The 24,855-nt window shown below is 47.3% G+C and overlaps 1 protein-coding gene across 1 annotated transcript in view; it reads left to right on the plus strand.

Annotated features, from left to right (window-relative positions):
* FHAD1 (forkhead associated phosphopeptide binding domain 1) overlaps window positions 1-24,855 on the plus strand; it is a 158,723-nt gene that overhangs the window by 74,888 nt on the left and 58,980 nt on the right. Inside the window, 6 exon segments of the mRNA XM_009198678.4 lie at window positions 2,739-2,828; window positions 4,257-4,361; window positions 10,358-10,465; window positions 12,969-13,052; window positions 14,170-14,322; window positions 15,223-15,418. Of these exon segments, the coding sequence (XP_009196942.1) occupies window positions 2,739-2,828; window positions 4,257-4,361; window positions 10,358-10,465; window positions 12,969-13,052; window positions 14,170-14,322; window positions 15,223-15,418 (736 nt within the window).

The following is a 24,855-nucleotide window of genomic DNA, read 5'->3' on the forward strand; positions in this document are numbered from 1 at the left end:
GCCCCGGGGGCATACAGACAGGGTCTGAGCCCAGAGTGGGCTTTTGTTGTAACTGATGTGGCCTCCCCTTTGTCATCAGCGAAATGGAAATAACAAAATCAGTTTTGAGAAGTGAGAGGCCGGTTTTCATTGTGCGCTTCTGCCTCTGCGCCTGGTTAGCCTGCCTCGACAAGCCCTCTGCATCGGTCTACCGAGCAGGGTCACCGCCTGGATTACGTGTGTTGTCGCTGTTTCAGGTGAGTGTGTGTGTGTGAAGTGTGTGTGGCCCAGAATTGTATGTGGAATTTTGTGGAATTGTAGTGTAGAATTATACATATAGGCCTGTAAGGGGTAATGAATGTGTAGAGTGAAGTGTGTGGGTGTGTATGTGTGATTGTGAGTGGTAGTAGCGGAATTATATAGGTGTGGCAAGGGTATGGATGGCCAATGTGTGAAGTGTGTAGAGTAGAGTGTATGAATATGTATGGAGTGTAGAGAGGGAATTGTATGGAATTGTGTAGGTGTAGGTGGCCAATGTAGAGTAATGTATGCGTGTGTGTGTGGAATTGTAGGTAATGCGGGTAATAGGGGGTATGGATGTGTATTGTGTAGAGTGAAGTAGGTGAGAATGCGATGTGAGGTACATAAATTGTAGATGTGTGAATTTATAGTGTGTGGAATCAATAATAGATATTAATGGAGTGTGGTAATGTAAGAGTGTATTAATTATTAAGTGTAGTAGAGAGGACATGTAAAATTACATAAAGGTATATGTAGATAAGTAATATTAATAGGTATATGTAGGTGTAATTAATAGAGAAATTGTGTAAAATTGTGTAGATGTGTAATAGGTGTGTGGAAATTGTGGTGTAGAGAAGTGAAATTATTAGAATTTACATAGGGTGTAGGTGTGTAGATATGTATGTGCAAATTGTGGTAGTAGGAATTTACATGTAGAATTGTGTAAGATATGTGGATGTGTGGGTGTGCAGGTGTGTGGGTGTGTGGTAAGATGTGTGTGAAATTGCATGTAGGGTGTGTGGAAATTATGTAGATGTGTAGGTAAGAGTATAGGAAGTGCATTAAGTGGGGTTGAGTATGTGGCCGTGCATTAGAGGTGTGTAGATGTGTAATAGGTAATGTAGGAGTGTAATAGATGTGGAAATTGTGGTGGTGTAGGTGTATGGTGTAATTGTGTGTGGTAGAAAGTGTAATAGATGAATGTGTAGGTATTGTATGGTGTGGGTGTGGTGGGTGTGTGTGTGGGGGTGCGTGGGGTGTGTGGGTGTGTGTCTATGCGGGGGATGTAGAGGTGATGTTAGGTAGGAAGAATATGGAGAAACAGCACCTCCGGGGCTCTTCTACCCACAAAGTGCATTTGGGTTACTTGTGTCCCCATTTCCCTTCCCCATGGACCTTGGAACAGGTCTGCCTTCTTCTCCAGGCTGCACCTGGCACTTATCAGCACGTCGGCTCCTTGTGACCAAGGGTATTGCTCATGTGAACATCCGAAATGACTGTCTTTATTTTTCAAATTACACGTGCTGTGTTAATTTTAGAATAAAATGTAGATAAAACTGGAAAGCAAAATTAAAGAGAGAAGAGAAATGCCACCCCAAGAAATCTGTCAGTACTTGAGTACATATTCCTCCTGTTTTGTTTCTAAAATTACCTGGAAGAAAATACCTCTGTAACAGATATATAACAACAAATTTACACTATACACATTTTTTAAACTTTAAACAATCACTGTTTCCCCACATGGATAAGAGCTTTTCTCATGGGTCTCTAAAGCTCCATCACAATTCTCTTGTCTGCGCACAGTGGAATCAAACAGCCCCTGGGTTATCGGACATGGGTGTTTCCTTTTTTTGGTTGTTTGTTTTTGTTTTTGTTTTTGAGATGGAGCCTCGCTCTGTCTCACTCTGCCAAGCTGGAGTGCAGTGACCGGATCTCAGCTCACTGCAAGCTCCGCCTCCCGGGTTCACGCCATTCTCCTGTCTCAGCCTCCCAAGTAGCTGGGACTACAGGCGCCGCCACCACACCTGGCTCATTTTTTGTATTTTTAGTAGAGATGGGGTTTCACCGTGTTAGCCAGGATGGTCTCGATCTCCTGACCTCATGATCCACCCGCCTCGGCCTCCCAAAATGCTGGGATGACAGGCGTGAGCCACTGCGCCCGGCCGGGTATTTCCTTTTTGTTCACTATGGCTAACAATGCTCTCAAAAACATCCCTGAACCCACAGACTTGCTGATTTGCCTGACCATTGTCCTTATACATTCCTAAAGCAGAATTTCTGGGTCAAAAAGGAGGCCCGTTATTTATGTTCTTAATGCCTGTTGCCAAATTGCCCTCCGGAATGGCTGCTCCATTTCCACCGCCGCTCCCAGCGCAGTGGTGTCTTGGAGGCGTAAATTGCATAGGACACTAAGCGCCGTCCAAGCTCGCTAGTGGCCCTCCGAGGACATCAGCGTTTATTCCTCAGCACAGACTCTCCAAAGCTGGATTTTCCTTACGGTTTAGATTGCTGGCTTTTGAAGATGAGAGTAGTGGCTTTATTCCTCTAATTTCCTGAGTGGAGAACCAGGAACCGCTGCGGGATCCTGTGTGCCTGTCAGACACCATGGGATGCCTTTGACTGGATGGAAACAGCAGGAAATGCTCTCAGGGGCTCACACAGGGCCTTGGAGCCCCTCCTTACCCCTACAACCCTACCTGGCCAACCTCGGTCTCTTTCTGTCGCCCTTTTCTCCACAGTGCTCGGTACTAAAGGAAGAGTTAAAACAGGAAGACGCTCACAGGGAGCTCAGAGAAGCCCAGGAGAAAGAGTTAAAACTCTGCAAAACTGTGAGTTGAGCTTCCTCCTTCGTAGCTACCACCGGAAAAACCAGAGTTTGACCTTCGGGTTCTCGGTGGGATCCTGGGCCATCACTAAGCACGAAGCTCTGGGGCCCTGTGCTTGCTTAACAGTCTCATCGCTCTTTGATCTGCTGCTACTGCAAGAAAAAGATGGGTGAAGGGGCCCCAGGATTCCCTGGGCAGTTGGCTCTACCTCCCTCAAGGGTTTCCCCTGGGGTCAGGTTGGGGTTGAGACCCGGGACAGGGACAGGAGGCTGGCCAGCTGGCCACCACATGGTCCCCTGCCCCACCCCTGACCTGTGACTCCCAAACCCTAGCCACAGGCACCATTGTTGACACTTGCTGAAGTATTTTTATTTAAACACCACCATTTAACACCCACTTGTAAAAACAAAACAAGGCCAAGAGTGGTGGTTCACACCTGTAATCCTAGCACTTTGGGAGGCCAAGGTGGGTGGATTGCCTGAGCTCAGAGGTTCTAGACAGCCTGGGGAACACGGTGAAACCCCATCTCTACTAAAATACAAAAAAAAAAATTAGCTGGGCATGACGGCGTGCGCCTGTAATCCCAGTTGCTTGCTTGGGAGGCTGAGACAGGAGAATTGCTGGAACCCGGGAGGCAGAGATTGCAGTGAGCCAAGATCGCACCACTGCACTCCAGCCTGGGCGACAGAGTGAGACTGTCACACACACACACACACACACACACACACTATTTGCCTCATATAGAAGGTAACACCAGAGCGAGACTGTCTCTCTCTCTCACACACACACACACACACACACACACACAATTTGCCTCATATAGAAGGTAACACCATAAAAGTAAATACAATGAAAATAGGACCATTAAAAGTCGAAGGAGATATATTCCTCACACCCTCCAAATCCACCCCGCACATCACCAGGTGTGCGTTTTCCACTCGTTGGGGAGCTCAGCTTCTCCCAACTTGCTCTTCCCCACGCTGGCGCCATTCCTCCAGGCCAGGAACATTTTACCCTCTGCCTCAAACAAAAAAGAAACATTTCATTGTTCCGTTCTTCTAGACCTTGCCTGTTGAGTCTTCCAAACAGCTGGTCCTTTAGGTTGAACTCAAAAATATACCCCAAGAGCAGGGTTTCTAGTGAGTTGATGGATGTCCTGTAGTCCTTAATCCAGGAGCTGTACTGATTTCCAAAAGAAACTAATTTCCTTTATCCAGAACTTTTAATGTATCCGTTGAAAAATAAAGTCTATTTTGCTGAGAGATGTAAAACCTTCCTCCGGGAGAAGGAATTAAACAAACTGATACCAAACAAGGTTTCCACCTTAATGGATGGGGTGCCGGGGTGATGAGGGCTCAGACCTCTCGGCGGAGAAGGCAGCTCCTGCCCCCATCAGGGAGGTTCACTCCTCTGTTGTTGAAACTTTTTCAGCAAATCCAAGACATGGAGAAAGAAATGAAGAAGCTCAGGGCGGAGCTGAGGAAGAGTTGTACTGAACAAAGCGTGATCTCTAGGACTCTGAGAGAAAAGAGCAAGGTACGTAGTGGGCAACAGGCCCAGAGAGCGGTGTGGGCAGTAGCTCCCCCCTCATCATCCCTGTTAGTCCTCTAAGTGGCCTATGCTGGTATTAACCCTTCTTACAGCTGAGAAAACTGAGGCTCACACAGGGAAAGGGACCAAGTTCACTCCATAATGCAGTTGTGGCAGGACTTGAACCCAGGTTGGTCTGACTCCAAGGCCCCTGTGCGTAACCCAGCTACTCCTCACTGCCTTCTAAAACTGTTTCTTGCTTTTTGGTAATGAGACCCACCTCCAGCCTCCCAATCCCAGTTTAGAGTTTGGTGGTGCTTAATTATTTTAATGTCCCTTCCCATCCTGGGGAAAAAATTGTATTGCATACTCCCTACGTGTGCTATCCATCACAGTAGCCACTAACTGTGCATGGCTATTTAAATTTAAATTAAAGCCGGCAAGGTAGCTTACACCTGTAATCCCAGCACTTCGGGAGACCAAGGCAGATGGATCACCTGAAAATATCCTTAAGAGTCCTGAGCAGTGTGGACAGAATGTATTTCTTTCCATTTGAATCATCTTCTTTATTTGATTAGAAGATGGTTGTCATTGAGAATTTGTTTTAAATAAATAAAGACAGAGATTCACTATGTTGCCCAGGCTGGTCCTCCGGGCCTGAAGCAGTCCTCCTGCCTTGGCCTCCAAAAGTGCTGAGATTACAGGCCTGAGACACCATGCCCAGCCACAACTGAGAATATTTTAAGAACAAATCTAAAAGGCAGAGGAATTCTATGTGAAGGGAGGTTCACAGGGATGATCTGAGAAATAAAAGCAAATAATCTAGTTTTTCTCCAGTTTTATTTAATATGAATGTGAGTATAGTCACCAGAGGTCAAATCATTAAAACCTCACAAACTGAAATGTATACTACACTAGAATCACATCTTATGGATAGTATTGAAGCCTGCAAAAGTTGGTCAGACATAACTAGAATTGGCAGAAATAATTAACACAAAATTAAAATCAACAGGTAAAACTACACAGAGTAAAATTTGTTTATCGATTAAAACTTAAGAGAAAAATCAAATATTCTTGTCCAGGTGCGGTAGCTCACACCTGTAATCCCAGCACTTTGGAGGCCGAGGCAGGAGGGTTGCTTCAGGCCAGGAGTTCAGGACCAGCCTGGCCAACATAGTGAGACCCTGTCTCTACAAAAAATTAAAATAATCACTTTAAAAAAATCAAATATTCTTGAAAAAGTTCGATTTGTAAAATATAATCTGGGGAAAATGGACATGGTAGAAATGAGAACTACAAAATAAAACCCACAATAACAGACCTGTGATTGGTAAATATTTGATAGGGTCCAGAAAAACGTATAGATGAATCAAATCATAATTGTATAATTTACCTACAAAAGAACTGATCCAGATAAAAATAATTTCAGGAGACTAAAGTGAAAATGGAAACATTTAGAAATCTGTTAAATAATTGGTTTAATGAACTTTGCTCTAGAAAATACCCTCTCAATGAAAATGAATTTGCTATGGTATATTTTTCTTTTAAATAGTTGTAGTCATGAACATGGAGTCAAAATGCTCTCTGGGCTATCAGTTTTTCTCTAAGCAAGGCTTTGGCTGCATTCCACAAGTCTTAGTACATAGTATTTTCATTATTATTCAGATCAAAATATTTTCCAAATCCCCATTGTGATTTCTTCTTTCACCCACTGGTTACTATGAAGCTTATTTCCTAATTTCTAAATATTTGAGGGTTTTCTGCTTACCTTTTTTTGTTACTGATTTTTAGCTTAATTCCACTGTGGTCGGAGAACATCTTCTGTGTAACTTCAGTCTTCTGATATTAATTGAGACTTGTTTTATGACCTGCATGTGGCCGACTGCAGTTCCACACGTACACTTGAAAAGAATATGCATCCTGCAGTCATTGGGTTTAGTATTCTATATATGGACATTAAATGAAGCTTGCCAATAATGCTCAAAACTTAAATATTCCTGTTGATTTTTTTTTGTCTGTGTGTTTTGTCAGCCACTGAGAGAGGCACGTTGTTTAAAGATCCTATCATGATCATGGATTTGTCTTTCTTTTTTTAATATTGTCAATCTTTGCTTTATATATTTTGAGGCTGTGTTAGTAGATGCATATATATTTACCATTTCATTACTTCCTATCGAATCAAATCTTTGGCCATCACAAGGTGCTCCTCTTCATTGCTAGAGATGTTTTTCCCTTAAAGTCTTTGTCATTAAGGTAATTCCATCAGCTAACCTAGCTTTCTTTTGATTCGAGTTTTCACAGACTATCTTTTTCACACTTTTTATGTCAATCTTTATTTTACAATGTGTATCTCATGTGAACAGCACATAAGTTTTATACAGTTCTGCCATCTTTGTCTTTCAGTCCAAATATATTTAGTGTAATTGCTGGTATATGGGGATTTAAATTTATCTTCTTGCTCAGGGCCAGGTGTACTACCTATGGTATGTTCCTTTTTTCCCCCCATTCTTCCCGTCTTTTGAGTTGACAGTTTTTTATCATTCCCTTTTTCCCTGTATTAGCTTGGAAATTTTCTCTCTTTTACTCGTCTTTTAATAATCATAAGACAATCGCATGCATTCATGACTTACCAAAATCTAATATTTAGTGAGTTTTTAACTCTTTTACTGTCTTAGTGATTATTCTAAATTTTACAATATGCATTTTCAACTTACCAAAATTCAATATTCATCAATAATTATATCCTTCTTCTTGTTAACACAATGACTTAGACATTGACACTTTAACTTCACTTACCCCATCCAGACTTATATGCCATTGTTTTCATTTTCTAAACTTCTCTCTATATTTGAAACTCCAAAAGACATTATTAGTATTTTTCTACAGTCAACATCCATATCTACACATTACTATTATGTGTTTTCTGCATTTCTGATCATTCATCTAGATCATTTTTCTTCAGCCTGAAGAACATCCTTTAGTGTTTTCCTTCAGCATGGCTCTGCTGGTGTCATATTCTCTCAGGAGTGTGTGTGTGCATGTGTGTGTGTGCACGCACGTGTGTGTATGCATGCATGTGTGTGTATGCATGTGCATGTGTCTGAAAATTTCTATGTTTATCCTTCATTCATGAAACATATTTTGACTAGGTATTCTACACTGGCAATTGTTTTCTTTGAGCACGTTATAGATGACAGTAAGTCTATCATTCCATTGTCTTTTGGTGCCAATTATTTCTATTTAGAAGTAAGTTATAACCTAGCTGGGCGTGGTGGCTCATGCCTGTAATCCCAGCACTTTGGGAAGCCGAGGTGGGCAGACCATGAGGTCAGGAGTTCAAGACCATCCTGGCCAACATGGTGAAACCCATCTCTACTAAAAATACAAAAATTAGCCAGGTGTGGTGGTGCATGCATGTAATCCCAGCTACTCGGGAGTCTGAGGCAGGAGAATCACTTGAACCCGGGAGGCAGAGGTTGTAGTGAGCCGAGATTGTGCCACTGCACTCCAGCCTGGGCAATAGAGTGAGACTCCGTCTCAAAAAAATGACAGAAAAAAAAAAAGAGAAAAGTAAGCTATAACCTAACTATTGCATCATTATATAGTCTTTTTTATATTCTGGATTTTTAAAATGTTTCTTTTCCTTTGACTTACAGCAGTTTTATTAAGATGTATCTAGGTGTGAATTCGTTTTTATTTATCTTATTGGGGTGCATGTGGGCTTGAATCTTTGGCTTGCTGTTTTTCATTAGTTTTGGAGCTTGGGCTGTAGACTACCTAGGCAGTGAGGAGCTACTGAGGCTCTTGAACAGGGAACTAATATGATTAAATTTGTGATTAATAATAATGGTGAAAATGATAGCCACATGGACTTGGCCTTATGCCGAACATTTCATCTCTTTTCATCCTCACAACAACTCTGACCTAGAAATTATTATGCCCAATTTATTTTATTTTTTTAAATCTATTGGAGCTTTTCAAGATTCCTGTTTTACAGATGAGGAAGTCAAAGCACAGAGTCAAGTCACTACCCAAAGGCACACAGTAAGTGGCAAAGCCAAGACTGGGGGAAGCCAGGCCTGTCTGACTCCAGTTACTGTGGCACAGCCACTAGCCACGTGTGGCCATTTAGGTGAAATTAAATATAACGTAAAATTCAGTTCCTCAGTCACAGGAGCCCCACTTCAAGTGCTCAGTAGCCAGATGTGGCCAGTGGCCACCCTATTTGACAGCACAGAGTTAGAACATTTCATCATTGCAGAAAGTTCTGCCAGACGGTGCTGCCCCACCACTTGGCAACCTTCTCACAGGACCATGAAGGATGTTCTAGAAGGAAATAAATTAGCGGCAAGGAGGCCGGATATCACGGCCAAAGGTGCTCAGGGCCTAGCCTGAGACCATGTGTATTAGTCCATTTTCACACTGCTGATAAAGACACACCCAAAACTGGGAAGAAAAAGAGGTTTAATTGGATTTACAGTTCCACATGGCTGGGGAGGCCTCCGAATCATGGCAGAAAGGCACTTCTTACATGGCAGTGGCAAGGGAAAAATGAGGAAGAAACAAAAGTGGAAACCCCTGATAAACCCATCAGTTTCGTGAGACGTATTCACCATCACGAGAATAGCACGGCAAAGTCCGGCCCCCATGATTCAGTTACCTCCCCCTGGGTCCCTCCCACAACACTTGGGAATTCTGGGAGATACAATTGAAGTTGAGATTTGGGTTGAGACACCATCAAACCGCATCACCATGCACAGGGGAGGAGCTCAATAAATAAACCTCTGACAGCCGATGCCAAGGGTCTGCTGTGTGGCAGTGATATGAGGAACAGGACTGCCAGAGCTGGGGAGGGGGCAGGGAGGCCATACATTGAGAGGAGGAGCCAGAACAGAGCCCAGGACAGCCTCTGCTTTTGCAGCATTTGAAAAACGTCCTCTGAAACAGAAGTCGGGGTATGTTTACACCTGAGAGGATGTAAGTGAGGAAACTGAAGCCCAGAGAGCTTAGCCGGCCTTCCCGGGAAACAGCTCACTGGGGACTGGCTGCCCCTTGCCACTCAGAAGAAAGCTTTACAGGTTGCTCTGGGTGTTTTACATGAAATGTATGTGACCCCTCTCTAGCCCCCTAATAAGCCACTTGTGAGGTTGTTTCAGAACAAAATCCTCTCATCTAGGAGAGTTTGTCTCATTGCCTAGGAGTGCCTGAGCCCTGGCTCAGCAGATGCCCAAAAGATTCATGGTTTAGATATGAACTGAGCAGCTGCAGGATCCTGTAATGGCCAGCAGAGGGCAGCACCGAACACACCCAAGCTCACCCCGAGTTACCCATTACCCAAGCAAGCGGGGAGGGGGGGAAATGGGCCTTCTTTTGCCGGCTACAATTCTTTACTAGCCATTGCTTAGCGAGTCTTCCAGAGCAGTTTCCCTTGGTAAGTGTGCTAGAAGTGGTAACAATAAACAGTTACGATAATAAACCCAGCAGTAACATTTACCAAGTACCCATGATGGGCGGTGGTTCCTTATGGTGTTAGGATGACGCTGAATGGTGGCTACTGTCATCCACCTGTTCTAGGTTACAACATCTAACACCCTTATAGAGCCCTTACAAGGCGCTGTCACTATTCCAAGCTTTTTAAAATCCTCACAATAACTGCGAAGAGGGAACTAGTATCACCCCGTTTGACAGATAAGGACGCTGAATCACGGAGCAGTGAAATGACTTTGCTGAGATTATACAGCTTGTTAGGGACCGAGCTGGGATTAGAGCCTGGGGTAGGACAAACATTGAGCCCAGGGTACAGAGCCCGGCCCTTTCCCCCAACAGACAGTCCCCTCCGAGCCTGCCTCCACCCCATGCACGCCTGTGACCCCTGCCATGTGGGCTGCAGCTGTGCCGACCCCTCTGGGACCCCCCACGGCCATTAGATGTCCTAGAGGAATTTCCCCAGAGTGCATTATGATCACATTAGCAGCAAGCACTCGCTTTCATCGTCATTTCAGGTTGAAGAGAAGCTTCAGGAGGATTCCAGAAGGAAATTGCTTCAGCTGCAAGAAATGGGGAACAGAGAGAGCCTCATTAAAATCAATTTGGAGAGGGCAGTAGGTCAGGTAGGCGTGTTCCAGAGCCCCCCTCATTGGCCCACGCTCCCCAGTGATTGCACCCAAGCAGCCAGTGGGGGTGAGAGAGGAGGACGCCCAAGGTAGAAAGACAGACGTGCATTATTAATTCTCCCATTTATCTCATGAGCAGAGGCTGTCTGCAGCTCCCCACCCCCGTGGACATCGCTAAACAGGTTTCTGCTACTGGGAGGCCTCCCACTGGAATAGTTTACAATGACCTGAGACTCGGTCCAGGCAGCCAATCCCGGCTCCATGCCTGCCCCCAGTTAACCGAGCCCCTTGCCCCCAGTGGTGTCTCTAGCATTTTCTCCCTAATGTTTTTAGTCCTGACATTTACCACAATCCTTCTTCCCCTCGGGCCCCAGCAGACATTGCAGTCAGTGTCTATAAGGAAATGCCACTTTTCTTAATAAGGTAAAACCCCAGAGTGTCCAAAGTGCATGCTGGATGGAGAAACTCCCGGCTGCGGGTGGGCCACTCTGACCTGATCTGGAGGTGACATTATCTCTGATGCTGTGGCCTGAAATTGCCAGTGGCCCTTCCTGGCACATGTGACAGTCATGAGGGCCAGAATGTGCAGACGAGAGTTTACCGAGGGCTAAGGGAAGGCAAACAGGAGACCAAGATGGGAGGGCATGTGACCCTCAGGACCACCCTAGATTCCTCCACAGGGGTCCCTCTCCTGGAAACCACGGCTCCAGGGGATCCACAGAATGGTGTGTGTGTGTGTGTGTGTGTGTGTGTGTGTGTGTGTGTGTATTTTTATTACTGGTAAGGAGGGCTCCTCATGTGTCCCACTGGGTTCTCAGGAGGGTCGGTGAACTACCAAGAAAGGTTAAAAGCCAGGATCCCTCCAAACCACCCAGCTCAGTTCCCAAAGCCCTTCCATTTTCTACTATCCAAGCCTTACCAGGCAGTGTGATCAGGCCTTTGTCCCTGCACCCTAAAATTCAAATTTCACCACTGTCACCCCCAGCACCATTTCTCCTGTGGGGGTGCCAGCCCCTTATCAAGGGCAGAGAACCTGCCCGTCTGGGCCTCTCCCTGTGCACATTGGCTACCCTCAACCTTCCCCGCAACACAAACCTGATTTGAGGGCCTGACCTGTGCTCTTTGCCCAAGGGCCAAGATTCTTGTTCCAGCTCTGGGCAGAGGTCATCTGGGAGGAGCCCTGGAGGTCCTGAGACTGGTCCAGATCTAGACTCCAGAGAAAGCACAAGCCCTGTCTCTACCTCCCAGCATCTTCCCGCTCCTGTATCTCCAAGGCCCTGCTCCTGTCCAACAGTCTGCCCTTCCCCAGCCAAGTGACCCCAGGCCCAAGGCCATGTCTAAGATGACCTCTCCCTCCCAATGGCCCTGGACAGCCATTCCTATGGGGAGCCCCTAATGGCAATGGGGGGGACCATCATTCATAGGGCTTCCTCTACACAATCAATTCTTTGGGTGAGCTGGGACCCTCCCCTTGGCCATGAAACCAGAGGATGGCTTTGAGAACCTCATGTCACCTGGTCTTCTCCTGGCAGGGTCATTGCAGAGGTGTCCCTAAGACATTTCCCATTAGAACTTCCCCTGTTCAGTAAATACCTGTGTCTTGGGCCCCCTTGACTTTTTAGTTGACGCAGTAGCCCTTTTGGTCCCTTCAAGGCTCTGCTTTGGAGCCTTTAATAACCACATTTTGCCAGGGAACTGGAGACTCACGCCAGGGGCTGCCATGTTGGTAAATTTCCAGAGAAAGTTGGGCTCCTTTTTACCTCTAACTTCTGATGGAATCGGGACACCTTGGACTTGTGATTCTGTAAGCCTGGACTTAATGTAACTGCTATTTCATCAGCCTTAACCCAAAAACACTAGCACCCAGGAGGGGCTCAGTGAAAGCCGCTAGAAGTAGAGGCCCTTGGCTTTAGCTGATGTTTCTGTGTACAGGCATCCAACAAAGGTGAGCTGGGTGTTTGAGTGTCTCCTCCACACCAGGCACTGTAGTGGGCTCCAGGGATACCGAGATGAACACAGTGGGGACAGTCTTCAGGACGCTTATGGGCTCAGGCACAAAATGGAGAAAGGGAGAACATTCTCCTCTCGCCGAGCTTCCTTGCTGACTACACAATTTACTTGGACTGACAGCCTCAATATTTATTTCACAGTCTGGTGCCAACTTAGCAATTATGGAACAGCGCTCCCGGCCCCAGACTTCCCATTGGATAATTGGCAGCAAGAGGCTCTTCTGAGGGCTTGAGACATGTGTGTGCACTGACCACAGGCATCGTTCGGGTTAGGCAGGCGTGCCTAAAAAGTAATTAAAGCCTGCTGTTCTCCTTTCTTCTGTGGGTACCGCCACTCCCCGTGAGCAGTGAAGATTCTGGTAACGCGGAATGGTCATTCAGGCATGCAAACCCTGCTAAGTGGTGTTTCCCGCACCCTGCCATGGCAACGCTGCCCCCGCTTGCCGGCCCCCACTGCCCCCCCTGACACTGTTGCCCCCTTTCTGCTGCAGCTGGAGCACTTCAGAAGTCAAGTCATCAAGGCCACCTATGGACGGGCAAAGCCATTCCCAGACAAGCCCGTCACCGACCAACAGGTTAGTCCGCCGTCCCCGCCACGTGGCTCCTTCACTTTCCTCTTCTTCTTCTTCGGGGATCTGGATTCCAGACCCTGGGAGCATATGTTTCTGTTTTTGTTGGTGGCATATTTTTCACACTGTTGCTACACCATAAAGATTTGTTTTGATTTTATGGGATTTCCTGGCTTTTAAAGTAAAAGCCAGTTAAAACTCCCTTGAAATGTGTCTGTGAAAATCAAATTAAACCATTCGGGCTTACTTCTGGTCTCCAGACATGCATGTTTAGCCTCCATTAGCACTGGGAGAAAGGGAGCCGCCTCCCCACAGCCAGTGCGTTCTGGCGCCTTCCTTCAGAGGAGAAAAGTTGACAGTGGCAGTGAGGGCGGACGTCTGGCTGTAATGATTGCCTTGCTGTTCTTCCACTACACTTTCTAGCCCCCTGTGTCAAAGTACAGATGGGAAAATGTGCCGTGGGCTGCTTTTAGTGGGCGTGGAAGAACCTGACCTGCTGCTTATGAGCCCATAATATCAGGCTCAGTGTTCTGACTCCCTATACAACACAGAAGAATCTGGAACAAACTCAGGGCCACAAGACAGGCCTTTGGATCTTAAAAATAATCTGTGATCGGCCGGGCGTGGTGGCTCACGCCTGTAATCCCAGCACATTGGGAGGCCAAGGCGGGTGGATCTCCTCAGGTTGGGAGTTCGAAACCAGCCTGACCAACATGGTAAAACCCCATCTCTATTAAAAATACAAAGTTAGCTGGGTGTGGTGGCGCATGCCTGTAATCCCAGCTACTTCAGAGGCCGAGGCAGGAGAATCGCTTGAACCTGGGAGGCAGAGGTTGCAGTGAGCCGAGATCAAACCATTGCACTCCAGCCTGGGCAACAAGAATGAAACTCCGTCGAAAAAAAAAAAGAAAAAGAAAAAGTCTCTGATTCCGGGATTCATTCCCTGGTGACAGGACCGACGTCCCCCTTGACAGCCATCGCCGAGACACATCAGGGCCTCCGTCCTCCCGTGCTGAGACAGGGACTTACGTTGCATCTCTCCCCTCTCCTATTCCCCTTCCCCCAGAGCCCCCCATCCCTGTATGTTGCATCTTTTTTTTTTTCTTTTTCTTTTTCTCACCAGTTAATAGAGAAAATTGCCCAGGTCACTGAGGACAACATCAATTTTCAGCAGAAAAAGTGGACCCTACAGAAAGAAACCCAGCTGAGCAACTCCAAGCAGGAGGAGACCACCGAGAACATCGAGAAGCTGAGGACGTCGCTGGACAGCTGCCAGGTGGCCCCTCCTTACGCTGTCCACAAATGGTCGCTTTGTCTAATGTTTGTGCTGCTTACTTGGGAAATTGCCCAGCTTTTTTGGAGCAAGTTAGGCAGAAATGCTTGGCTTTTCTGTCCACTTTTTCCTCTTGTTGGAGAAGAAAAAACAAAGGGCCTCAAAAAATGCCTGCCAGAAGAACTTGGCGTGTCCAAAAAAGATGCCTGAGCATCTTCAAATACGGACTTTGAGCGGCCCCCATCCCCAACCAAAAAGACTTTTTTTAAAATAGCCCCCATGTTATTTCCAGAGAAACCAAAGAAACGTTCCTGCTTTTTATTTACATTTTCTTTTTTTGGCCCAGACACAAAAGGCGGTTGCCACACCATTGCCTTTGACTCTGGAGGAGCAGGGACCAGAGGACTTGGCCACAGCCCTGCGGCCCCCACCCTGGAGCATGGCTTATCAGAGCAGGCGGTGGCTGCTGCTTTCTCTGGAAATCAGCAGCTCTTGTTCAGGGAGTTCGTGCAAATGCTGGCTTGTCAGCACCCTTTCAAATCAGGAAACCACGCTTTCCGACCAGCTTGTGTGTTGATCTTGGCAGGAATTCTGATGAATGGAAAAAAGAAGTAGCCACATTTGCTTCTCATTGCAGCCAAACTGTTGATGGCACTTTAGCTTTGGGGTTTCATATACCTAACAGTGGGTTCACTTTGACCATCAAAAGTCCAAATTAGAGTATATAAAAAAAAAAACTGTCAAAACATAAAAATTTTTAAAAAGAAAAAACTGAGCCCTCCCAAGGCGGCCAATATGTGGCGCTGCCTGCTTCATTGCAGAGTCAACGTTCCTCGAAGGTTCACGTCAGGGCCTATTTCTGGCCACAGGGCCTGGGCTCCTCATGATCTCACCTCTTTGCAGGCTTGCATGAAAATGTCCTGTTGCACCAGTGACCTGAAGAAGGAGGTCGACCTTCTTCAGCACCTCCAGGTGAGCCCACCTGTCTCGGGGCTCCAGAAGGTGGTGCTGGACATCCTGAGGCACGCCCTGTCCTGGCTGGAGGAGGTGGAGCAGCTCCTCCGGGACCTTGGGATCCTGCCCTCCAGCGCTGACAAAGGTTACTGGGACTTTTTTTCTCACATGGTTGCATGACTCTAAAATGTCGTGTTGAATCTCAGCATGATGGGACATCTGTTGAGGAAGTCATCCTGGGTATCTGGCCAAGTCTACTCCTTTCTCCAGAACCCCCTGCTTCTCTGCTTGAGGCGTAATTTTCCATTAAAAAAAAAAACGCACAAGTGAGACATGATAACTGAAGACAAATGAAACAGAAGCAAAAGGAAATTTAAATCAAAATTATGCAAAGTCTCATTACGCTGTTTAACTTCCAAGGCATTTTCCCGTGGAAATAGCCACGTGATTCTAGGCACTGGCCCTGTCTATGCCTCAGTTTCCGTATCTGTAAAATGAGGCTAATAGGGAGTACCCACCCTTTAGGGCTGTTGTGATCATTAAAATGCATGAATACATGGAAAGTACTTGGAACAGTACCTGGCACACAATAGGCATTACTGAATGTTTATTGACTTTTAATTTTACAAAAAAATAGTGTCACATTATCCCCAATTTTCTTTGGTTTGTTCCTAATGGTACATCATCCACGTCAGTAGACACAGACCTACATCATCGCTGTTACTGACAGTGGTTACTGATTCCATTGTGTGGGATGTGCCATTGTTTTAGACAATCCCCTATCATGGGCACTTAGGTGATTTCCAGTTTTTCACACTCATAAATCATGCTGAGATGAACACTGTTGCACATATACCTGCTTATATTATCTTTATTTTCCTAGAAGTGGAAAGGCATGAACCACTTTCTTTCAACAAAGATTGATTGCATGCTTGCTTACTAGACGCCACATGCTGTGCAGGGCAGAGACATAATGGGGTCAGGAACAGGTAGAATCAGGTCGTGCGTATATGGTTCACTGTAAAATTCTTCCAATATGACCATACATTTGAGATTTTTTATAATAAAATACTGGGCCCTCAAAGAGCTTATGATCTCAGGGGGAAGGATGAGGTGGGCATTAATGGGACAATCACTCAAACAAACATGAAAGCTGAGTGGCGACAGTTGCTATGCAGTGCAGGGTTCGATCTGGTCAGGGAGAGCAGGGCATCTGCAGGATGCATAGGAGTTGTTTGCCAAAGAAGGGAGAGAGAGCATTCCGAGCACAGGAGCAGTGTGGTGGCAGGGGGAGCATGGAGAGCACAAGGGGCTAACAGAAATGGGCACAGGGCCAGGCAGGCTGGCCAGGGAGCTTCCCAGGGCCATGATGTGGGGTCTTGCAGGGCCCTGGTGAGCAGCTTTATTCTAAGGGCAGAGATAAGCCTGTGAAAGGTCTTAAGTAAGGAGCTGGACAAGCTTGCATTCTGAGGCAATCATCTTGGTGGCAGGCGGACAACATCCTGGAGGGTAGGCAGCGTGGTGCCCCAGGAGCCACTTGGGAGGCTGCCATAAGAGATGACAAGGCCGCCCTAGGGCAGGGTGGGGATGGAGAAAGAGAAGATTCAGATTCAGGAGCGAGTAAGAGGTAAATCAACAGGCCTCAGTGGTAGGACTGGAGATGGTTGGAAGGAAGGTGATAGAGGAGAGTCAACAGGACCTCTTGGTTTCTGGTGTGTGTAAAAGACAGATGTGATTTCTTCACTAAAACCGAGAGCAAAGAACGCAAGATGAGGCCCAGGTTTGAGAGGGAAGAGGAGTGTGAGGTGCCTGTGAGACATCTGAGATGAGATGCCCAAGAGACAGCTGTTTACCCGGGTGTCTTGTCGGGATAGATAATAACGATGTATCCCCAGCACCCAGACAGCACGCGGCACAAAGAAAAATACATCTGTGGGATGGAGGAATGAATGGGAAGGAAGTGTAGATGGATGGATGGATGGATGGATGGATGGATGGATGGATGGAAGGATGGATGGAAGAAAGGATGGATGGAAGGGTGGGTGGATGGATGGATGGATGGATGAATGGATGGATGGATGGATGGATGGATGGATGGATGGAAGAAAGGATGGATGGATGGTGGTGGTGGATGGATGGAAGAAGGGATGGATGGAAGTGGTGGTGGATCGACGGACGGACGGACGGACGGACGGACGGAAATGACGGACGCAGCCAGCCGACGGATGGAAGGCGGGGTGGACGGACGGACGGATTGGACGAACGTGGATTTGACGGATGGATGGACGGACGGACGGGATGGATGGATGGAAGAAAGGATGGATGGATGGGTGGGGTGGGTGGGTGGATGGATGGAAGAAAGGATGGATGGAAGGGTGGGTGGTGGATGGATGGATGGATGGATGGATGGATGGATGGAAGAAAGGATGGATGGTGGTGGTGGGTGGATGGATGGAAGAAAGGATGGATGGATGGATGGAAGAAAGGATGGATGGAAGGGTGGGTGGATGGATGGATGGATGGATGAAAGGATGATGGATGGAAGTGTGGGTAGGTGGGTGGATGGATGGACGGGAGGAAAGGTGGGTGGATAGAAGGATAGGTGGGTCTGTGGGTGGATGAATGGATGGGTAGAAGACAGGAAGGCAGGAAGGAAGGCAGGAGGGAAAGCAGGAAGGGAGGCAAGCAGGCAGGAAGCAAAGCAGGAAGGAAGATTAAGGCCATAGATGTGAATGGTATCACTTCGGAAGATTATTTATTCTTCAATCTTGAAGAACAGCCAGAGAACTTTGCTCCATGTTTTGCCTGATTTCATGGAAGCTCATGACTGATATGAAATTAATGAGAGAGAAGGGAAAGAGCCCAGGGCTGCACCTTAAGGAACTCCAACATTTTGAAGCTTGTTGCTTCTCCTTGCCAAATCACCCTCCAGAGAGCCTGCCTCAGTTTTATATTCTTTCCACAAGGAATAAGAATAGAGGAGTGATTTTCAACCCTGGCGCTTCAACATCCCCCGCAGGATGCTTCCAAAGTATCCAGAAGGTGGGGTAACATTCTTAAAAAGCACAAGCAAAACCAACATTAATTTTGATGTAGGAACCTTCCCCTCATCGTATAGCAGAGAGTGTTACTGTTCTTGCAATCAAGGCAGAGTCGTGAGCTTACTTGAAATGTGGTAAAACATGGAGCAGAGTTCTCGTTGTTCTTCAAGACCGGAACTAAAACAAAGACCCTGATTTCCATCCTGGTAATAACAGAGCCAAGCTACGTGTGCACTGTCCCCTTCCCACTCCCAAGACCATTTTAGTCATCTAGACTAAGTCCATAAATCTAGGCATATATTACTGTTAAGAAATGTGGGTTGCTGTCAGTTGTAGTGGCTCATGCCTGTGATCCCAGCAACGTAGGAGGCTGAGGCAGGAAGATCATTTAAAGCTAGAAGTTCAAGACCAACCTGGGCAATGTCATGAAACCCTTCATCTCCAAAAAAATGAAAATAATAATAAATTAGCCAGGCATGGTGGCACAGGCCTATAGTTCCAGCTACTCATGAGGCTGAGCCAGGAGGATTCCTTGAGGCTAAGATTTCGAGGCTGCAGTGAGCTATGATTATGCCACTGCACTGCAGCCTGTGTGACACAGTGAGAACCTGTCTATAAATAAATAAATAAATAAATAAATAAATAAATAAATAAATAAATGCAGATTGTAAAGTTAAGCTTTCAGGCCAGTAATTCCAGAAAAGCTAAGGAAGACTGATTTTAGGCAGCATTCCTCAGACCAGCCATTTCATTCTGACTTCATAGAGTCGTGAGATTTGAAGGACATTAAGCAGGTCTCTGCAGAATCCCTCCCTGGTTAACACGCACCCTGGGTCAACAAGAAGGGGAAAAAGAAAGCAGTATTTCCCAACTACTGGTCCCCTTTCTTGATGCCCTTACCCCCACCCCCGCCCCCAGCTAACCTCTTGGAATGATGTTCCACGGAACACTTGTTGGGGAAACGGTGGTTTGCTGGCTACATATTCTGTGATTACAACTAAAAGAATGGAGAATAACAGAAAGGTTGGTAAGCAGGGCACATCTTTTGTCCACTCAGCAGAAGAGGAAGTTGATGGTAAAAGGCATTTTCTCTTCCAGTACAAGCAATATTACGTCAAGCGCCCAAAAGACTGAAAGAACAGGGTGAGCTAGAGTATGCCCCATATTCCCTACTCTTGTACCTAATTCCTAGCCCAGAGCTAGTCCAGGAGGAGGATCGGGAAGAGGAAGATGAGGAGGAAGGATGGGGAGGAGGAGGGAAGAGGAGGAAGGAGGAAGGTGATGATGACGGTGATGACGGTGATTATGGTGACAATGACAGTCATTCATCACTGAGGACTTGTATTCTAGATACGGTTCTCAGCATTTTTTATACATGATCTCATTTCATCCTCACAATAACTCTATGAGTTAATAATTTGCCCATTATCTTCATTTTAGAAAAGAGGTAACTGGCTCAAAGCTGGTTTTCTGATTACTCCACCAGGATAAGGTGATTCGAGGCACTTCACGTTACAGAGGCTGACAGGGAGTCCCCAGTCTATTCGTCGCCATCCCGTACACTCCCTGGAGCCGCCTGCGTGTCTGGCTCTGAAGAGAAGGGTAGAAAGCACGGGTTGTTAACTCCTCCTGGGGGCTTAGCACTGTGTTAGGTGTTTCACACGCATTGTGTACTTTTATCCTGCCACCTACCCAGGGAGGCGCGTATGATTACCATCTTTATTTTATTTATCTTTTTTTTTTTTTTTTTTTTTTGAGTGAAAATCTTGCTCTGTTGCCCAGATTGGAGTGCAGTGGCATGATTTCAGCTCATTGCAACCTCCACCTCCCAGGCTCAAGCGATCCTCCCACTTCAGCCTCCCAAGTAGCTGGAACTACAGGCATGTGCCACCATGCCACCTAATTTTTGTGTTTTTTTGTAGAGATGAAGTTTCGCCATGTTGCCCAGGCTGGTCTCAAATTCATGGGCTCAAGCACCCACTCAACTCCCAAAGTGCTGGGATTACAAGGCATGAGCCACAGCGCCCAGCCTGTATTTTAAAAATAAAGAAACTGAGACACAGTAATGTTAAAAAGTTGCCCGGGGTCACACAGCTAGTACATTAGGGCTAGGACTCAAACGGAGGTCTTCGTGACCCTAACACTTGTGTCTTCCCTATGATCCCTGCCTCTTCACCCCCACCCCCTACACACATACACACTTCCTCTGAAGATGTACCAAGGTACCAGGCACGTGCCCAGTCCCTCGAGAATGGGTGCTGTCATCGGCTCGGCCAGCGACAGAGCTGAGAGTCGTCTTTCCCTAAGGTAAACTGCCTCTGATTCCTACCCTGAGCCATAACCACAGAAAGCCTCATCTGTATCACAGTAACGTTCCAAGCTGGGACACTGGGGACCTACTGCCAAGGCCTGAATTTCAGCTGTGCACCTACTAGCTATGTGGGCAGTTACATGATGTGGCTGTGTCTCCATTTACTTGCTCATGAAATGGCCATCCAGTCTCTTAGGGGCATATGAGGACTGAGTGATGGGATACACGCATGGCAGCGCTGGTCACAGGCAGCTTATACTTGGTGGGGGCTGCTGTCATTGTCAGCCTCCAATACTTGTTGACTTAATCTGACCTAAACATGGGTAGCCACCAGCCAGGCAGGCATGTGGGCCACATAGCCTGGTTTACTTGCACCCAGGTGACATCCTTTGGAGCCTCTGCCCTGTCTCCATTTAGCAGCAAATGGTGTTTCCTTAGCTGTGAGCCCTCAATTGGGTTGAAGCCAACAGCCCTTTCTAGAGGCCTCCTCCTTAGAGTCGTGACAGTGGCTCTGGTGTCCCGACTGCCAGGTGACCAAGCTACAACCCAGTCCACGCCCCTCCAATCTCAAACCGCCTGCTCTTGACCACTGGGCTACCTGCCTCTTAGAACATCCTCCTAAGAGATAAAACACACGTCACAAACTAGGACGTAAGTCCTGAAACGAATCCCCCAGAGGAATCCAGGTGGGCTAAACGTCAGGGAAACAACTTGCAGTGTTTGTGTGAGATGTCATGTGTAACCCACAAGCTGAGGCCTGGTGGGGTCCAGTGTGTTCGGAAGGGTGGAGGATTTGCTTTGTGGTTCAGCTGGGAGGATACGAATGTTTAAGCAGCACCTTGAAAGTCAGCTGAATACTCCTCCTGCCTGGTTTCTCAGGGTTCCTCTGATAAGGGAAGGAAAGGACTTTTTACATTTTTCTCTGCAAGCTCCATCGTTTGTGTCTATTTCTGCAAGACTTTGTTACAAACAAAGGACTTTTCCTGCATGCATGGCAAACCACTGAGATATCCAAGATACACTGTGTCTTTAAATGAAAAGAAAGCAAGTTGCAGTACAATATGCTTAGTGTGCTTTTATTTTTTTTTAGATGTCAGTATCTGAGCAAAAGAACAACCTTGAGAAAAAGACATCAAACTGTTAGGAGTATTATCGCAGCAGGGTGGGATTGCATTGGACCTTGACTTCCATTCAGTTGTTCAACAACTGTTCGTTGAGGGCCCCTGTGTGCCAGCCACCATGCAGAACAGGAAGACGCAGCAGCAAACACTTCCCACATTGTGAATTTCTGCAACATATATAACTTTTGTAAACAGAAGTATGAGAAAGACTTGTTGCTTCCCCCAAAGAGCAAACGCCCATTATGATTACAGTTAGTCATCTCATCTAGAAATAGAAAGGTGATCAAATACTGGCCTCCCCTTCAGCATCCTCAACTCCCTCAGTCCTCCTCAGATCCCAACTATGATTTCATTCTTCTCCTTTGGTTCCTGGGTCACACGTTGCAGCCAAGCAAAATCCCAGACTTATCCCAACAGAGCCTCCACAGATGTCTGTATTCACCAGGTCCAATGGGCCAAGCCAATGTCAGCCCAGCCATCTCACCTCCTCCGCCATCTTGGTATCCTTGCAATGCACCTCCCCAATGCACCAACCCAAACCCTGTACTCTCAAGCCTCCAGACCCTTTGAAAAGAGAGTGACAGACCTAGGTCTGAATTCTGATTTACCACTTACCAGCTCTGTAGCTTAACCTTGGGGAGCTTCTGTCGTTTCACCTATAAATATGAACACACTTCCTTGCCAGGTTGTTTATAATGATTAAAAAGATGTATCAGACTCTTGGCATAGCACTGGCATACAGGAGGTGTGCTATTATTATAATATTGCTGTTCTCACGTTTCTGTGCTGGAAATCCTCCGAATGGTGCATTGCCCCATGCACAAGCATGTTCTCCTCGCTTCCTTTCTCTCTCTGTGTCCATCTTTTATTCCTTCCCTCCATCATCCCCACGAGGTCTTCCTCCTAGATGCAGCACGTACCCTGCCCTGTCTCCCCTTTCCTCTCCTTCCCAGGGACCTTGTGCACAAAATTCTTCTTTCTTTGGCGTCTGCGGCCTTTCTTTTCCTCTTAGTTCCTTCCCTTTGCCATCGAAGGGGCACTTCAAGATGGCTCTACCATCCTGAAAAAATCATTCTTCTCTGGAATCCATCGCTTCTTTTGCTCCTTTTCAATTGCTCTTACTCCTGTCTTCACCTGTGATCTTTAAGAAGCATGTTGCACCCTTGGTCTTCATTGCCAACTTCTTGGCCTTTCTGCCAAGTAACTGACGTGGGCCCCCTGCAGCACTGACTGGGCCACCACCCTCTTGGGGACTGTGTCTCTGACCTGCCCAACACTCTTCGTTCTCTTTTTTGAACCCTTTTGCCCCTCAGCTCTTCAGGCCCTGGGGCACTCTGCTTCCCTCCTGATCTTTTCCATTCATTCCCAGCAGCCCCCTTCACCAACTCCTGTCCCTAACGAGGGTGTTTTCTCCTGTGCAGTCAGCCCTTGGTCCACCCCATCTCCTTTCTCACAAAGAAACTCTGCACTTCCGGGCTTCCCCAGCCACTACTATGTGTTATCCATACGGACACCTCTGCAGAAGGGGCTGCCGGGAAGATGGTGCAGGGAGTCCAGCCAAGGCAGCAGGTGGGGTCCCTGGCTGGGGGCCATGGCCACCAGGAAGAAGGGGGCCTCTTTCTTCATTCACACGAGGACCCTGGATGGGCTGGGCTGGGCCGGCCTTGCCAGTCAGCATGTCCAGCTCTCCGCTGACCATCCCTCCCTCGAGTCCCGCCCGTGCCTCCAATTCAGCATGTCTGAAACAGCCTGGGGGCTCCTCTCCCCCTGCCACACCCCACCCCAACCCCACCCTGTCTCTCTCCCATCTGATGGCGCGGCCATCATTCTACCGCTTTGAAATGCTTTCCCTTTCTTCCTTCTCCTCCTCGCTTCTCCCACCCTCGGTTAGAGGATCAGCACTGAATTCCTGGGCGTCTCTCGGGCCCTTAGCAGAGCTCCCTGCCTCTCACTCGGAGGAGGGGAGCTTATCACAGGCAACATCCAGGATCGTCTGGTGACATTTTTGGTTGTCACAACTGGGGTGGGGTGAGTGGGGGTGCCCCTGGCATCCAGTGGGTAGAGACCAGGGATGCTACTAACCATCCCACAGTGCCTAAGACAGCCCCCACGGCACAGACTCAACAATGTCAGCAGTGCAATACCAGCAATGTGGCCGGACCTATCAGCAGTGCTGCAGCAAAGCCGCCCAGCCAGCTCCAGCCTCTCGAATGCAGCCCAGTTATTTTTCTGCAAAAGAAACACACACACACACACACACACACACACACACACACACACACACAACACTCTTCATCAGGCTACTTCACTGTTCTGCCAGCTGCTAGAATAGTGACTCAGACCCTGAGTCACACCAATTAGTCTTGGCTCAGCCACTGGCCTGCTGTGTGGCGTCGGGCAGGCCCGCGTCTCAGAACGCCACTGCCTCATCTATAAAATGGGGACCCACTGGGCACCTTTCAATCATGTTTAAATCAAGTTTCCTCTCTCAAGGTGATGGTTGCAGGCCTGTCACAGCTTCACCTCACCCTTCCACGCCTTCTCCACCATCTGCTCCTCCCTCTCCCATCATCTACTCCAGCCCAAGTAAGCTCAGCACTTCCCCGGAGGAGCACTGCCTTTTCCTAACCCACCCCCACCACCCCCACATCCCTGTACGAAGCTATGGCTTCCTGTGACTATTGTAACAAATGACCACAAGAGAGTGGCTTAAAACAACACATTATTCTCTTAGCGTTCAGGATTAATTCGGTTTCACCGAGTTAAAGTTCCTTCCGGAGGCTCTAGGGCGGCATCCATTTCCTGGCCTTCTTCAGCCTCTAGAGCTTCATTCCTTGCATTCCTTGGCTCGTGGCCTCTTCCTCCATCTTCAAAGCCAGTGACGTGGCATCTTCCGGTCTCTCTCCTTCCATCACATCACCTTCCCCTCTGTCTGTGGTCAAACCTCCCTCTGTCTCCTTCTTATAAGAAGCCATGTGATGACATTGGGTCCACCCAGATAATCCAGGATAACACCGCACCTCGAAATCCTGAACTTAAATCATATTTGCCAAGCTCCTTTTGCCCCGTACGGTCACACCCACAGGTTCCAGGGATTCGGACCTGGAAT

Source organism: Papio anubis, chromosome 1 (assembly GCF_008728515.1).
Source record: "Papio anubis isolate 15944 chromosome 1, Panubis1.0, whole genome shotgun sequence".
NCBI lineage: Eukaryota > Metazoa > Chordata > Mammalia > Primates > Cercopithecidae > Papio > Papio anubis.